The sequence below is a fragment of the Colletotrichum jinshuiense genome, chromosome 5 (genome assembly GCF_051148585.1).
Source record: "Colletotrichum jinshuiense chromosome 5, complete sequence".
Lineage (NCBI taxonomy): Eukaryota > Fungi > Ascomycota > Sordariomycetes > Glomerellales > Glomerellaceae > Colletotrichum > Colletotrichum jinshuiense.
The window spans coordinates 4,063,496-4,078,742 of NC_139312.1; the positions used below are offsets into that span (position 1 = coordinate 4,063,496).

Here is a 15,247-nt window from a genome sequence, read left to right on the forward strand (position 1 = left end):
TCCAACGGTATGCCAGAATGATCCGAGAGTGCTGGAAATTTATTACAGCAGAATCGGCCACTGGCACATGCAAGGCATCCAACTTGATTGTCTTTATTGCCCCATGTTTTATCATTTAATCGGATATTCTCTTATCGGATCGAATTTTGTGGTTTTATTTTAGTTCGTGGGGAAACTGTGCCTGCCAAGACAACAGCTTATCATTCAACCCATAGCTTAACGAGGCCGGAGGAATGACATATCATTATATAAGTAGCCCTTAGTCTCGGAATAGATTTGAAGACATTTGACTTTCCAGATGAGGATTGCGCATCATCAAGGACCAAAAGATGCCAGACGATTCGAAATGGATGCGAGATATCAGTGGAAACTTTCCACTTCACATATCAGTGGTTTCTGGTAAGGATCCTAAGTATTTATACAATATTGCAGATGTACTAATGCAAATTTAAATCATGCTAGCTATGCCTATTGGAACGAGAGTTCTATCAGCGGAATCATGGGGCATATCGGCTTGGACAAAGACAGCCAAAATATCTGTCATTTTGCCTGAAAATTCCCCAAAACGTTACTTTCTCAAGGTCTGTACAGCGGCGTTCATTGTATTTTACCAATGTACTCATTAACAATATAGCTAGCCACAGGCAAGGGGGCTCGGGCCTTGACTGAAGGCGAATTGCATTCTGCAAATTCTATCAACGAGCTCATCACTGCATTTGTCCCCAAAGCAGCTGGATGGGGAAAGTATCAGCAGGGAGAAGCCACAGTTTACTGGTTCCTAGGTGACTTTCACGACATGGATCTTTCAAAAGCCCCTGAACCTATGCGTTTCACTTCGAAAATCGCAGAACTTCACCGAAGAGGGACCTCTCCAAATGGGATGTTTGGGTTCCAGGTCGCCACTGTTTGTGGAGTGATGGTCCGTACAGTGACTTGGGAGAAGAGCTGGGCGGCATCATTCACTCATCAACTCCAAGACGTCATCAGATATGATAATGAGGTCAATCCTCCCTGGCCAGAGTACGACGCGGCCTGTGAACAACTCATTAAAAAGGTCATACCAAGGCTACTGGGTATTTTGCAGGCTGACGGACGAACCATCAAGCCAACCTTGATCCATGGGGACTTGTGGGAGGGCAACGTTGGCATTGATATGGAGACTGGGGATACCATTGCCTTCGATCCAGGATGCGTCTATGCTCACAACGAATGTGAGTTCGGTACATGGAGATGTCCCTGGGCACATCATTTCAACGCACCAATTTACCAGCGACTTTATCAACGTCACTTTGAGCCCTCTGAGCCAGCCGAAGAATGGGATGATCGTAACCGACTCTACAGCATCCGTGCTCTCTTGAATCAGGCAGCGGGGCATCCTGGAAGTGTTTCGAGAGAGATGTAAGTCCTTCCACATCCACAGCCAGATTTAGTGAGCTTCAGACTAACTTATCAGTGCCTATAACGACATGCTGTACCTTTGTCATGAGTATGCACCATTAGACACCCTGGAGAAATATGACCCTGAGAAAGACATCACTGTTACCGGCATACGCCCGAATGTGACAGTCCCTTAGCGATGTAATAGAATGATATTGTAGACTGGTTACTAAATATGAATGTGTTCTTTGCGAATAGGCTTCTGTTCTTGGCTTCCAGCATCTACGTTCTATGAACTTCTCTCGTGCCAAGGTGGTGGATGTGCAGAGACTATGATTGCTACCTGTGATTTGAGATTCTCGATCATTGAATGTTTCCGCGCGATGTCCACGAACTGCTCAAGTACCCTGATACGTCTTGATTGGCGAGAACAAGCGCTCGTCTGTTGACATGGCACCATCTCTGCGTGGATCTTACGCGTAACCTCCAGTGCTTGATGTACCAATACTGCAGCTTTATTGAATGCATGTAATGGCATACCCCTGAGGACCATTGGGGGTGTTCCTAGACGCAGGCCAGAACAATTGCCACCCTGGTCACCGGGAATGCTATTCTGATTGCAGATGATATTGATCAATTCCAAAGTTTTCTCTGCTTCAGCTGCATCGATCTTGCGGGGTTTCAAGTCGATGACGACCATGTGGGTGTCTGTGCCACCCCCGACGATGGTGTACCCAAGTTCGATTAGTGAAGCTGCCAGTATGCGGGAAGCCTCGACAACCTGCCTCTGTTGCTCTCGATATACCGATGATTGCGATTGCCACAACGCTACTGAAATTGCAAGAACGACACTGTAGTCGCGCGCGGCTTGATAACGAGGGAAAACAGTGCTGTTGATCTTGTCTTTCATCCAACTTCTGTAAAAGATGATTGCTCCTTTGGGTCCACAGAACGACTTGTATGTTGTTGTCGTGACAACGTCGCAGAATGGAAAAGGCGACGGGATTGCGCGACCGGCGACCAGTCCACAGAAATGAGCCATATCACAGTGAAGCAGAGCGCCGACATCATCGGCAATCTTCCGCATGTTTTCGTAGTCTATCAAGCGACTGTAGGATGACCCACCCACGGTGATGATCTTGGGCTTATGCTGCTGGGCCAACTCGTGGAGCCCATCGTAGTCAATGATCCCGGTTTCGAGATTGACATGGTACGCTACTGCGTTGAACTTGAAGGCACTCTCCGAAACCTTGCGTTTTGACGTCTGGTGTCCATGAGAAAGGTGGCCACCATGTGAAAGCTCCATGTGGAAAAGTGTGTCGCCCGGCTCCAAAAGAGCGGTGTAGGTGTACAAATTAGCCAATGAACCGGAGAACGCTAATTCAAGTTAGCTTGTTGTCAGTCGGAATGATGATTCTGAAATCTTTTGAAACTTGACGTACCCTGAACGTTTACGCCCCATGTCTCAGCTGACAGGTCAAATGTCTCTAGAGCACGGCGCCAGCACAGCTCTTCAATTTCATTGACTATGTGTCTTCCACTATGATAACGACGATCCGGGTAACCCTCGGAGGCTGTTGTCCAACATTAGAGCATTACACAACATTGAAACAACCCGATTGGGTGGTGCACAGAAAGTCCTCATCTTACGTGGCAGCGGTGCACCCAAAGCTTCACGGACCGCAAGTGTCATATAGCTTTCAGGTGCGCTGAGATTGAGTGAGTTCATGTCTCGTGACATTTCCTAAGCGTAGATTACTGTCAGATAATGTCTAGACCACCACAAGTAAGTGTGTAAAATGACGTACTCGTCGCAGGAGCAAGGCTCCCTCCGGGTCGGCCTGGTGTAAGTGTTGGAAGCGGTTTATCTGTACGTTTCACTCTGTTCAGCACCTGGGCGCGCGCGAGGGGGACATCTAAAATTCTCACATCTAGACCGGTATCAGTATAAGAACTACCACTGAAACGGCCATTAGGACGGCCATTTGCATGACTGTGAGGGCTGGCAATTTCCGAGTCACGATTCATTGCGAAGGTTGGCTGATTAGCGAGGATGCGATTGTAGTAATGCAGGTAGTCGAATGTTGCGAAGAAGTCCGAGAAGCTGTGAGCTGGCTGAAAACTTTCCACTGAGGACCTAGGTGTACTTCGGCAGGTAAAAAAAAGACAATCCCGATGGCGACTTTTAACCTCACTCCTGAATAAGTAGGCGCAAGCTCTAGGTTTGTACGCGCAGTCACCAAAGCAATGCAAAGAGCCGCAAAAAGGTCCTCATATCATGGCCTTGATCTCCTGCCTGATTGGTATAATGCTGTGCACCCACACACTCTGCAGCCCGTCTTTGGTCACAAGAGCAGCCAGACCATCCTTGCAGATTTGAGGCAGGCTGCGAGGTGTCTGTCGTAGTGCCATGGCTTGGCTGACAAGGACCAAGATAAGGGAATATAACGAGTACAACATCAGAAAAACAGCGCGTCTTTCCTAGTAATAACCGTATCTTACGCTGTACGTCATCAAAGTCAAGCCACAGCGATACCGGATGGACAGCCAGAGGGACCGCCAGAGCGGGGTAAATGAGACGATAACTGGTCGGTGGTTACGAAAGACCAGCACTTTCTTTCTTACAAATAGCGAGGTCTGTTTTCGCAGGCTAATATTCACAATGAGACCCTCCATGTCAAATTAAGTACACAGCTTCGTCGTTAAATTATTGAAAAATGGTGGCTCATGAATTGACGCCGTCTTTTGAAAGCGATGATCAATCTCATGAGAAGTTTCGGCACATTGAGGGCGGATTTCCTCTATTCAACGCAGTCGTAGAAGGTCAGGCCGGAATCCCTTTGAAGCTTTGGATGCGCTAACGAGGCCAAGCGTTCCCGGCTGGGACCACTATCTTGCGGGCAACTGACCACGGTGACCATTGTTCATGGTTTCGTATCGGTCGCGTAGAGACGCTAGACCAAGACAATGGTGACGTTTACTTCTTTGCAAAGGTAAGTTTGTCAATTAACTTGAAATCGCCATCGTGACTGAAATCTTCTTTATTAGTATGGTACGGGGGACCTCGGGAAGAACTTGCTTGCAAGCGAGTACCAGTCTCAATGCAAGCTGTACTCGCTGATTCCGGACCATGTGCCAAAACCAATCAGCTGTGGGAGTCTTGAAATTTCAGGGTCTAACGAAGGATTCTTCCTCCTGACTCAATTCATCAAATTTGACAACCGTGATCTGCCGGATCCTGACGCGACAGGCGCTCTTATCGCTAGGTTGCATAGTGCATCCAAGGGCACTTCGAAAAGCTATGGGACAGCTGGCTGCAACTTCGACGGAATGTTATGTTATCTGAAAGGATGGGAACAGCACTGGCATATCCTCTTCGCCAAAATCTTGTTCCAGGTCTACCACTACAATGTTCTAGCCAACGGCCATTGGGAAGATCTTCACACTGCCATTGTCGAGGTCATACACCATGTTATCCCAAAGCTTTTGTCTTCATTACGCGACGGGGACAAAAGAATCGAGCCAACTTTCATTCACGGAGACTTATGGAATGGCAATTTCGGCACCGCGGATGACACTGAAAAGCTTTACGTATTTGACTCCAGTGGGTACTACGCCCACCACGAGATGGAATTTGCCTATTGGAGAACAGAGCATCATCGAATGCACCAACAAGATTATTGTGGGGCTTACTTCAAACACCACCCCCCAAGTGACCCAGCCGCTGAGTTTGAAGATCGTATGCTACTGTATACCCTCAAGCCGCTTCTATTATATTCATCTATGAACCCGGGACATATCACAAGGCAAAGGTAAGCAGCACATATGCGAACACCACTGTACCGATGTCAGCTAAGAGTCAACTAACATTGAAAAGAGCTCTGGCTAACATGAAATCCCTCCTCCGAAAATACTTTCCAGCGGGAAATACAAGTACGAAGATAGATAGTAGTCTACTTAATATCACGAACGGAAGACATTTATGGGTCAGAGAGTTTCCTTCTGAAGTCGGGAGGTTCATCAACGCTCGTAAGGTAGGCAAAAAGACTTCATGACGGGACAGGCCAGGTTGGGTTTACTGACATGATATGTGATGTATGAAATTCATCGCAGTAAGGTGTTTTGGTGCTTCGCAGGCTCATTCGATCTTCAATACATCTTACATAGACCTAAAGAGTTTCCAGAACAGACTATCAACTATCGAACTTAGTATATACCCAAAGCACCTTACGTTCGTGATGAATCAGCGCACTTACATGATGTACCACACCAGGCATAAAAAGACCGTTAGTACCTTATTCTGAGAACCTGTTAATCAAGCCGGAAGGTTTCTTGCTGTTACAGTCAGATATCCGACAGTAGGGTTTGTGTTAACAGGGTGCTGAGGTTGATACTCAAACAGTGGTCGTACATGCTATAAGTAGTTGTGCTAGATCTAGGCTCCAGAAGGTATAGTGATCAGTCATACATCCAATAAGGTCGTGGCACTAGTCATGAAGGAGGCAAGTCTAAAGGTTTAAATGGATTAAAGCTGGCAATGGCTCTATAATAATTTTCAACTACTAGCATCTCACAATCGCTTCAATCGAAAACTTGGCCAGTCTGCCATACACCCAATATGTTGTCTTTAATCCTTCATCCTCTAGTTCTAGGCTTGGCCGTGGATGCTGACGTAGAGGGTCTCACTCTCCGCGACTTGAACACCACTGAATGGACTCCTGACACGCCCGTTCCAGATGGATGCGTCATCATCTAGAACAAAACTCAAGGTACGCACGATGCTCTCAGATTTACGTTCAAGGGTCTTTTTTCAGGCTGTGTACTTGGTGCGACTTACTAACCCGCTATCGAACTATAGCCCACGCTGTCTTGAAATTAGACTACAACACCATGCTCGAGTCTCACGGCATCCTTCTAGAACCGACCCAGCTAAATGAGGAGTACCTTGCCTTCAATGCCACGAAGGAGCAGGAGGTAGACGAGTCGAAGCTTGGAAGACGTGTCAGATGTGCCACGACCGCCTCGTATGCTGTGGACGCATCAAAGACACAATCTTTTGTCGACTGGGATATGCAAATGTCCTACGTCGCGTGCTCCACTACAATCGAACAGACCATCGCCGTCAGCCAGGGGTTCAGCATTGCCAACTCGGTGTCCATTAGTGGGGGTGGTGACAGCGGCACCCTCATGAAATACCTTGGCCTCAACTTTGGAGTCGATTACACGCGGACCTGGACCACGACAACTACCATGGAGTCCCGTGGCACGATAACAAAGGGTAACTGCGGCATCATGATCTGGAAGCCTCTTACCGTCCGCCACTACGGCCGTGTCCTGCAAGGCTGCCCTGGATCCTACCAGCAGGTTGGCTCTTTGGTGGCCAATGACCACGGCACGGGCAGGTAAGGCGATATCTCATGGCTCTCTGGGGCTGCAGACTTTTGCGTCAAGAATATTCTGAAGCTTCCTATGAGCCGCTGCACCGGTGGAGGGTACTTTGTTTAAGCCTAAGCCGCGGTCACTAATTGTGCTAGCCGCACCTCTCTGCTTCTTTGGTCGTCTTGGCCGAATAAATTTGAGCAAAGTCTTTTTTTTCTTCTTCTTTTTTGTTTTTTTTGACCATTGAGTTAATTTTTCTTTGCTCCGGGGGCATTTCTGTATCTAACCAGGGAGAATAGTAACTTGGCTATTTCGCATATTTGGTAGAGCTCTAGTTAGTTGGGTGCCCATACCAAACAATCAACTTCCCAATTTAAGACGTTTCTCGTGTGAAGAACTCAGTTCATCTCGTGATAAACAAAACTACCTATCTCTATAATTTTGCTTTTTATGACAAGAGAACTTACAGCGGGCGTAAGAGATTTATAGGGGAAAATGTCTTGCATTCTCTATAAGTGAAATAGAGATAAAGAGACTGAATAAGAAGGAATCCTGTGAGCTAGTCACGTGTAGGCGTAAAGAAAATATACACCGCTAAGTACTGTAGCTATTGAAAAGGCTTAACAGAATAAAGCTATTATAATATACCTTCTAACAATTTATTCTAAATAATTGCTTCTATAAGCCTTTTCATAGTTGTTGAATTTAGTATTGAAATAGATACTCTACTATACTTATTGGATTACTCAGCCATAATACAGGTAACTGGCCAGCAGCAGCAGCCGGCCGCGGCAACGGCTGCGGCAGCGGAACCCGGAGATCCAACCTCCGGGCTGCCAACAGCGATATCTTCACTACTACTGCTGCTGCCAACCTACCTACTTTCTTCTTCTACACACATATATACAACCAGAATACAGTACCAATTTTGACCTTTCGTTGCTTACGTTCGATTACCTCCCGTACGGGTAACTTGTGATTCCAACAATACTTCATTTGGCAATTAATAAAAGATAATCTATTCAACTATGAATAGTCTTGAGGGAGCGGTGGAGGGAGCCTCATGATGTTGCTGCTGGAAAGGCTGAGCGCCATTATTCTCGGAATTGTCCTCAGAATATGGCGTGGTGAACTGCTCGTTCCTAGAGCCAGCCCGGTCATGCAAATCTAACTCGCTATGTGCCAAGTGAAGGGTGAAGCCATTCCCTTTTCTTTTTTTTGTTCCTTTAGAGAGTCGGTGTTGTAGGCATCATCGGCACCATTACAGATCCAACATATGGAACAATATGGCAATGTCAATAACAACATTGTCAATACCAAGAGCAACAAGGTTCCCCGCCCGAACGGCGGCCCGATGCAGAACAAACTCATGCAAAAAGCATAACACATACAACACCAGGTATTCGCTGGTCGTCACCGACCCAACTACTAATCCGGCCCTCACTGGCTTATCTATGGGAGAGCGGACGGGATCCCGAGTTCTCCAGTGGGTATGGTCGTATGTGCCGGTAAGAGCCTGGTAAGTTGACTATATTCCATTGCTCTACTGTAGACATCAGTTTTGGGTGACAAGAGTGACAGGCCCGCGCCCCGGTGTCAGTCTGCCTGGATATGCGAGGATATGCGACCTGATGCGTTGGTAGAGCGACAGCGGCAAATGCCACGTCTACGCGACCTCTTTGCAGCATGGGGAACTGGCCTGCTCAAGGTTTTCATAAAAAACTTCAAATTGTTTAGGAAAACGCTATCCCCGCCAGGAATCTTACGTTACATTTTAATCGTGCATGACAACGAATGCATCCCGGAGGACCTTTGGAACACACTAGCCCAGCTCACGATATCTTTTGGCTTTGGGCACACGATGACGACTGGGAGCTCTTCGCTGAAGACGTTACTCTATCGAACGGCGAGAATTACCGTGGCGCGTCAAGGTGCCGATACTCAGCCTGGATGCGTGGTTCTACGCCGCGCGTTGCGAGGACGTCGGCCTGGAGGACATATGGCTCAAGGCACAGACTCGTCGCTCAAAGTTGTGAACCTGCGGTTCCAAGCCGATGGAACACCAGCATCACGAGGTCTTTTACCTAATTCAGGCCTCGGTCGTAATATGAGAGACCCTTTTGAATATTCAAAGAAAACATTACAATACTGCCTGTGTACAAGCCCCAACCGAGATAAATATTTAATTACATAAAACAGAGAAAAACGATCACTTCTCTCACCTCCAATCAAGCCGCGCCGATGCAGCCGAGATCCGTGCTGCCTTCGCTATACCACTCGGCGCTCGACCGGCGCGGGACCCAGTTGTTCTTCATGCACGCGACGCCTCCGTAGACGGGCAGGTTGAACTCGGCGACCCACTCGTAGTCGTCGACGCCGTCGGCGCCGCAGCCGTCGTCGCAGTAGTCGAACTTCCAGCCGGTGACGGCGGAGCCGCAGTCGCGCATGGCCTTGAGCAGCGTCTTCTGCCCGTGGTCGTACGAGGCCCACCCCCGCCCGTAGATTCGGTACGACGTCAGGACCAGCTTCCACCAACCCCGGCACGTGCCGTCCCTCTTGGTGATCATATTGCGGTTCTTCTTGGGGTTGATCCTGTTTGGTGGTTAGAAGGTGGAGACTTCGAGTTTGGGGACCAAAAGCTCATCGCCTGGACTCACTGGTAATCATAGTTTCCGCGGGCCCAGCGGCCGCCGTACTTGAAGTTGAGCGGGTTCTTATCGTCGTTGCCGTCGCAGCTGTTGATGATGCGGTCAAAGGTCTCGAGGCACTGGTCCTTGTCGAAGCTGGAGGCGCCGTCTTGAAGCTGCAGCACAATGGTGTGCTCGTCGGGGGTGCCCTCGTGGTACTTCTTCTCCCACTTCCAGTTGATGGTGTTGTCGGTCGGCTTGACGTCGTTGCAGAAGTCCTTGTAGTTCTCGTCGACCCGGGCAAAGTCGACAAAGGCCTTGCGGCCCTCCTTCTGCCAGCACGTGAAGTCGTCGCGCGTCTGCGCGCAGAGGCCATCGTCGACGCCGAGGATCTGCGCGCGCACGTACACCAGGTTCTGCAGCGCGTAGGCGGCCATGGCCTCGTGGCCCTGCTTGTTGGGGTGGAAGATGCTCAGGAAGGAGTCGGGCAGTCCCAGCCCCAGCGGCACCCCGGGAAGGCTGTCGCCCGGGCAGCCCGGCGCTGAGGGCTCCCGCGGGTCCAGCTTGTGTAGCGCCTCGGCGCGCGGGTTGGCCGACTTCCAGAGGAGGGAGTCGTAGATGTGCTTGCGCGTAAGACGGCCCCGTATCTGCTCTTGGTACTCCTCAAGGCGCCGCCTCATCTCGTCGGCGCCCGCATCCTGCTCCGAACTGTCGGTATCGACGTCAACAGCGACGCCGCTGCTGCTGCCGTTGCCGAGGTCCCGTCGCTTGGTTTCGTCGTGGGGCGGCGTTCCGCTGACGGCCGTGTTGAATTTGATGAAGAGCAGATCCGGCTGCTCGGGGTCCGGGTACCAGCCGGTCGAGCTCGGGGAGCAGAACTGGCCGTCCACGATGCCGGGCCAGCTGCTCCAGTCGGAGAAGGTCGCGCGGTAGCCGATGGCGCTGTCCTTGTCGAACTCCTCGACCACCTCGGAGATGGCCTTGTTGATGCCCTCGACGAGCGTGTTGAACTTTTTCCGCCGCTCAATGGTGAGCTTCAGGGAGGTGTTGAGCCAGTTCCAGAACTGCCACCACCGCCAGGCCTTGAGGGCCCAGTTCTGCTTCGCCGGGTCGGCGCAGTCCTCGTTTTCGGTGTTGAAGAAGGGCGCGTACCCCGAGTATATGAGGGCGCCGTCCTTTCTGATCTTGCCGTTGAGCTTCTGCAAGACCTGCCGGATGTTGTCCTTGAGGATGGTCTCGATGTTCTCCTGCGCCTTGTCGATAATGGCCTGGCAAGCATCCTCGCCGTCCCAGGGCATGATGACACACGTCTTGATCATGGCCCCTAGGCACAGGTCGTTTCCGCCAGCCGTCATCATGACCACATCCAGGCTGTTGCGGAGCTCGTCCACCTGTTCGTAGATGCCGTCCGTCCTGTCGCCGCTGCAGGCCGCGAACTGGAAGTTCTTGACGCTGGACCCGAGCGCGTGATCCACGATCTTGGTCCACGAGTAATCATATCTCGAGCACTTCCACGCATCGTCCAGCGTCAAGCTGTTCCCCAGCTGGTGTCCTGAGCCAATGCCTGCCAAGGGTACGCGTTGGTTAGCCGTCTTTAGTGTCTGCACCACCAACACCACCATCACCAAACTCACCGGCTGTGAAGCTGTCTCCTATCGCGGCCCAGTTCTCGACCCACGAAAAGTCGGTTGGGTCGTCCTCGGCCCTGGTAGTAAGCAGCCGTGCCGTATTGATCGACACATCTTCCGAGGCAGAGAGCGCAAACGCAGCAGACGCAAGCCCGAGAGCAGCGACGCAACGAGCGCCAGTTCCCCCTGAGCCCATCTTGCCTGTAGGTATTGATGTGGGGAGGCCGTTGATGGAGAGGAACGATTTGAGACGGACCGGTGATGGTTAAGCCCGTCAATAGAGAAGCTCTGGTCTCTTGCGAGTTGATCGCTCGCTGGGTATGTTTCCACCGAGACCCTTTCGCCCGCTCCCCTCCCCCCACCAGCCGGGAGCGCCCGTATGGGAGACATAAAAGCAGAGTACGCGGTGATCTCGCGATGCGATGCCAAGATCCCTAGCCTCGGTGTTACTTTACCAATGTTGTATGCAGTCAGATCATTAACCTTGCCCTGCTTATCGATTTTGCGGCACAGGAAATTAAGAATGCAACCACAATCTCACCCCGCAGCTCTTGGCATCCACGCCGCCAATACTGCAGCCCTATGGACTCGTAAGTTAAGCAGGTACCGGTACTTGTCCTGATATGGGCGGTGTTATACAGACTCGGAATGGTTCACGGTCCTCTCTCGCGACATAGTAGTGGGGGAAGATGCATCCCGCCACAAATTCGAACGCTGCTTGCTGCAAGTGCTCGTTGTTGTCTCTCGTTCACACCAGAACCGAATTCTGAAGCCTCAGTGCTGTCTGCCTGTTCTGCTTGTCTTTGTGTCTTATTGTTCTGACTGGATCCAGCATTCTACGCCATCATGCTTTCGACAACGCCGTGGACTATGTGCACGCGGCTGCTGCTGCTGCTACCACTGCTGCTGGCTCAACCTGCACCGGCGCTCGCCGCTGATTCGGACTTCGCGATCCAGGCCAAGCAGACGGACCTGGTGACCACAGCCGCGGACAATGACTATACGTGCTCGCGCACCAAGCCGTGCGAGCTCGGGTGCTGCAAGCTCGACGACACGGGCGCGGGCGTATGCGGCGCCGGGCCCGACTTCTGCGGCGCCGACGTCTGCTACTCGCAGTGCTCGTGGAAGAGCGAGTGCGACCCGGGCTGGGGCATCCAGTGGAGCAACGCGTCGACGTGCCCGCTCGAGGTGTGCTGCAGCGACTTTGGCTTCTGCGGCACCACGGCCGACTTCTGCAACGGCAGGGTCGTGTCCAAGCCCGAGTGCTCCGGCCGCAGCTCGGACGCGAGGACTATCGGCTACTACGAGGGGTGGAACGGCCAGCGGCCGTGCGGCACCATGCCGCCCGAGGACATCCCGCTCGGCTACTACACGCACATCTTCTACTCGTTCGCCCTCATCGACCCGGACAGCTTCCACGTGGCGCCCATGGACGCCGAGACGGCGTCGCACTACGACGAGGTGACGGCCCTCAAGGGCCGCCAGTCGGGCCTCGAGGTCTGGATCGCCATCGGCGGCTGGGCCATGAACGACCCGGGCCCGTTCCGCACCGCCTTCTCCGACATGGCCGGCAGCGAGGCCAACCAGGACGCCTTCTTCGACTCGCTCGTGACGTTCATGCTGCAGCACAACTTTGACGGCGTCGACCTCGACTGGGAGTACCCCGTGGCGGAGGACCGCGGCGGCGTCGAGGCCGACTTCAAGAACTTCTCCCACATGCTGCAGCGGCTGCGCGCCCACCTGAACCGCTCGGGCAAGCGGTTCGGCGTCAGCCTCACCCTGCCGGCCTCGTACTGGTACCTACGCGGATTCGACATCGTCAACCTGGAGCCGCACGTCGACTTCTTCAACGTCATGACGTACGACATCCACGGCACCTGGGACAGCACGGTGCGGTCGATGGGCCCGTACGCCTTCGCCCACACCAACCTGACTGAGATCGACCTGGGGCTCGAGCTGCTGTGGCGCAACAACATCAACCCGGAGCGGGTCAACATGGGGCTCGGCTTCTACGGCCGCAGCTTCACCATGAAGGACCCGTCTTGCATGACGGCCGGCTGCGAGTTCACCGACGGCGCCAAGGGCGGCGAGTGCACCGGCACCGCGGGCGTGCTCTCGGCGGCCGAGATCGTCAAGATCCTCGACCGCGACGACGCCCGCATGACCCTGGACGAGGCGGCCGCCGTCCAGATCGTCACCTGGGACTCGGACCAGTGGGTCTCCTGGGACGACCAGACCACGCTCAAGATGAAGCAGGACTTTGCCAACCGGCGCTGCCTCGGGGGGACCATGGTGTGGGCCATCGACCTGGACGACGGCACGCTCATTGGCGAGCTGGGTGCCAACATGGGCCGGCCAAAGGCGCAGGTCTACAATGACACATATTTTACGGCCGACTTCGCCACCTACACGACGGGCGAAGAGGATGAATTGTAGATTGGGAGTTTGTTCGTTATGTAATTACTTTATTTATATTGCAATCGATTACTGCTATGTGGAGAATGCAAACAAGAATGAAATGTCAACAAGCGCGACGTTGCAGCCGTCATGTGTGTGTGAAAATACATAACATAAGTACATAGGTATTAACTATACCAAGGGTTTAAACAAGAAAAGAACACAAAGAATAAACGACTAACTACCCGGGTTGGCGCACTCCTTGTTCTTCTTGAACGAAAAGTCCTTGATAAAGTCGGTGAAGCGGCTGCTCTTCTTGTCGTTTGGCAACACGTACGCCTCGGCCTCGGTGCCGGGTATAGCGTTCTCGTACAGGGCCTTGATGCCCTCGACATCGCGCTTGGACGGGATGGCGTTGGTGTGGATCTTTGCGCCGTCGTTGCGACGCAGCACTGGGGTGCGCCCGTCGTACACCTCCGGGTCCTCGGACGGGTTCGTCGGCGGGCGGGCGGAGCCAACACCGCCCGCGCCTGAGGGGTACAGCATGATGGAGTCCCAGTCCACGTGGGTGTAGTCGGCACCGAAGTTCGGGACGCCGGACGAGTACCTGTAGTTGGCCTTGATGGGCAGCCAGTCGGCGGCCGAGAAGCTCCAGTTGCTGGCGGCGCTCTGTTTCTGGCACACGTCGCGCATGATCTGCTGCGCTTCTTCGCCGGTGCCCTTCTCCTGGGTGATCTTGCCGCGCACGATCCAGTAGTCCTTGAGCGCCGTGCAGTCCCAGTAGTCGCCGAACACGGTGCCCTCCAAGATGTTGTCCGACGAGGTGCCGTACGGGTACCGCCAGAAGAGCGGGTTCTGATGCTCGTGGTAGAGGCCCCAGGCGTGGCCCACCTCGTGCGCGAAGTTTGCCACGATGTTGAGCTGGCCTACGTCGTCGCGCGTCGAGAGCTTCATCTCCGGGCCCTTGAAGTCAGGTCGTCGAGCGTCCAGCGGCGGTCGGCCGACCGACGTGGCGTGCACGCCCAGGTCGTTGTGCGAGACCACCAAGATCTTGTCGCGCTGCGAGTTTCCCGTGCACGCGGTGCCGGGCTCCGCCACCATCGAGTACTTGTAGACCAGCCGGTTCAGGCCCCCCGTGCCGTCCTCGAACGCCGCCGCCCACATGTTGAAGGCGAGCTCGAGCGGCTCCTCGAGCTTGTCGCGGCTGTCGGTCGTGTCGAAGCAGTAGCTGATGGTCTTGTCGGGCCAGAGGTAGCTAGGCTTGTCTCCCGCGCCCGGTCGGAGGCCGACCCAACGCTTCTTGTTGTTGCTGGCGGTGCCGTTGTTGGCCGTGCGGCGGACAGCATACCCGGCCTCGTCGACGGGGATGGCCTCGAACCGGCGCCGGTCCAGCTGCACTTGGTGGCTGAGAGGCGCCTCCCAAGCCCGGCTGCCGCCCAGCACCGACCAGGTGGAGGCGGCGAGAACAACAACAACCTTCGCCAACATGAGTGATTGATTGATGGCGATGATGGTGATGATGCTATGAATTGGGAGTCAAATCAACCGACAGAGAGCCTTGGACGACGGCCTGCGAGATGCGGAGACGCAGAAGTCACGGCGGCAAAGACGGGCGAGGGTTTACTTACCTTGCCCCGGCTAACAAGCTTTCCCGAAGCTTTCACATGGGTGCGCAGGGCAGGTATCGGTACTTTCAACATCCCCTGCACACATCTCCTTGTGCCTTGCATTGTGGCTTGCTTGGCACGGTCCGACGGCCCAGTAATCAGACATGAAGGATCTTGTCAGATTGCCGTGCCCGATGTAGTGAGTGGCGACATTCGGCGCATATTATTGATG

General features: G+C 53.1%; 5 protein-coding genes across 5 annotated transcripts; 2 read left to right on the forward strand and 3 right to left on the reverse strand.

Annotated features, from left to right (window-relative positions):
• Positions 1-1,775: 1,775 nt before the first annotated feature.
• On the reverse strand, positions 1,776-3,405 carry EsH8_V_000975 (uncharacterized protein; the record flags this gene model as incomplete). Its single annotated transcript, XM_083273491.1, has 4 exons — positions 1,776-1,849; positions 1,918-2,754; positions 2,820-2,951; positions 3,339-3,405. 4 exons carry the CDS (start codon positions 3,403-3,405, stop codon positions 1,776-1,778), a joined length of 1,110 nt encoding a protein of 369 aa, XP_083126206.1.
• A 2,862-nt stretch (positions 3,406-6,267) lies between these two features.
• On the forward strand, positions 6,268-6,783 carry EsH8_V_000976 (uncharacterized protein; the record flags this gene model as incomplete). The annotated part of the gene is made up of 1 exon (XM_083273492.1): positions 6,268-6,783. One exon carries the CDS (start codon positions 6,268-6,270, stop codon positions 6,781-6,783), a length of 516 nt encoding a protein of 171 aa, XP_083126207.1.
• Positions 6,784-8,984: 2,201 nt separating this feature from the next.
• Positions 8,985-11,207, reverse strand: EsH8_V_000977 (uncharacterized protein; the record flags this gene model as incomplete). Its single annotated transcript, XM_083273493.1, has 3 exons — positions 8,985-9,348; positions 9,414-10,947; positions 11,018-11,207. 3 exons carry the CDS (start codon positions 11,205-11,207, stop codon positions 8,985-8,987), a joined length of 2,088 nt encoding a protein of 695 aa, XP_083126208.1.
• A 650-nt stretch (positions 11,208-11,857) lies between these two features.
• On the forward strand, positions 11,858-13,447 carry EsH8_V_000978 (uncharacterized protein; the record flags this gene model as incomplete). The annotated part of the gene is made up of 1 exon (XM_083273494.1): positions 11,858-13,447. The coding sequence occupies one exon, from the start codon at positions 11,858-11,860 to the stop codon at positions 13,445-13,447; it is 1,590 nt and encodes a 529-aa protein (XP_083126209.1).
• Positions 13,448-13,645: 198 nt separating this feature from the next.
• EsH8_V_000979 (uncharacterized protein) lies at positions 13,646-14,896 on the reverse strand (the record flags this gene model as incomplete). Its single annotated transcript, XM_083273495.1, has 1 exon — positions 13,646-14,896. The coding sequence occupies one exon, from the start codon at positions 14,894-14,896 to the stop codon at positions 13,646-13,648; it is 1,251 nt and encodes a 416-aa protein (XP_083126210.1).
• Positions 14,897-15,247: the final 351 nt, after the last annotated feature.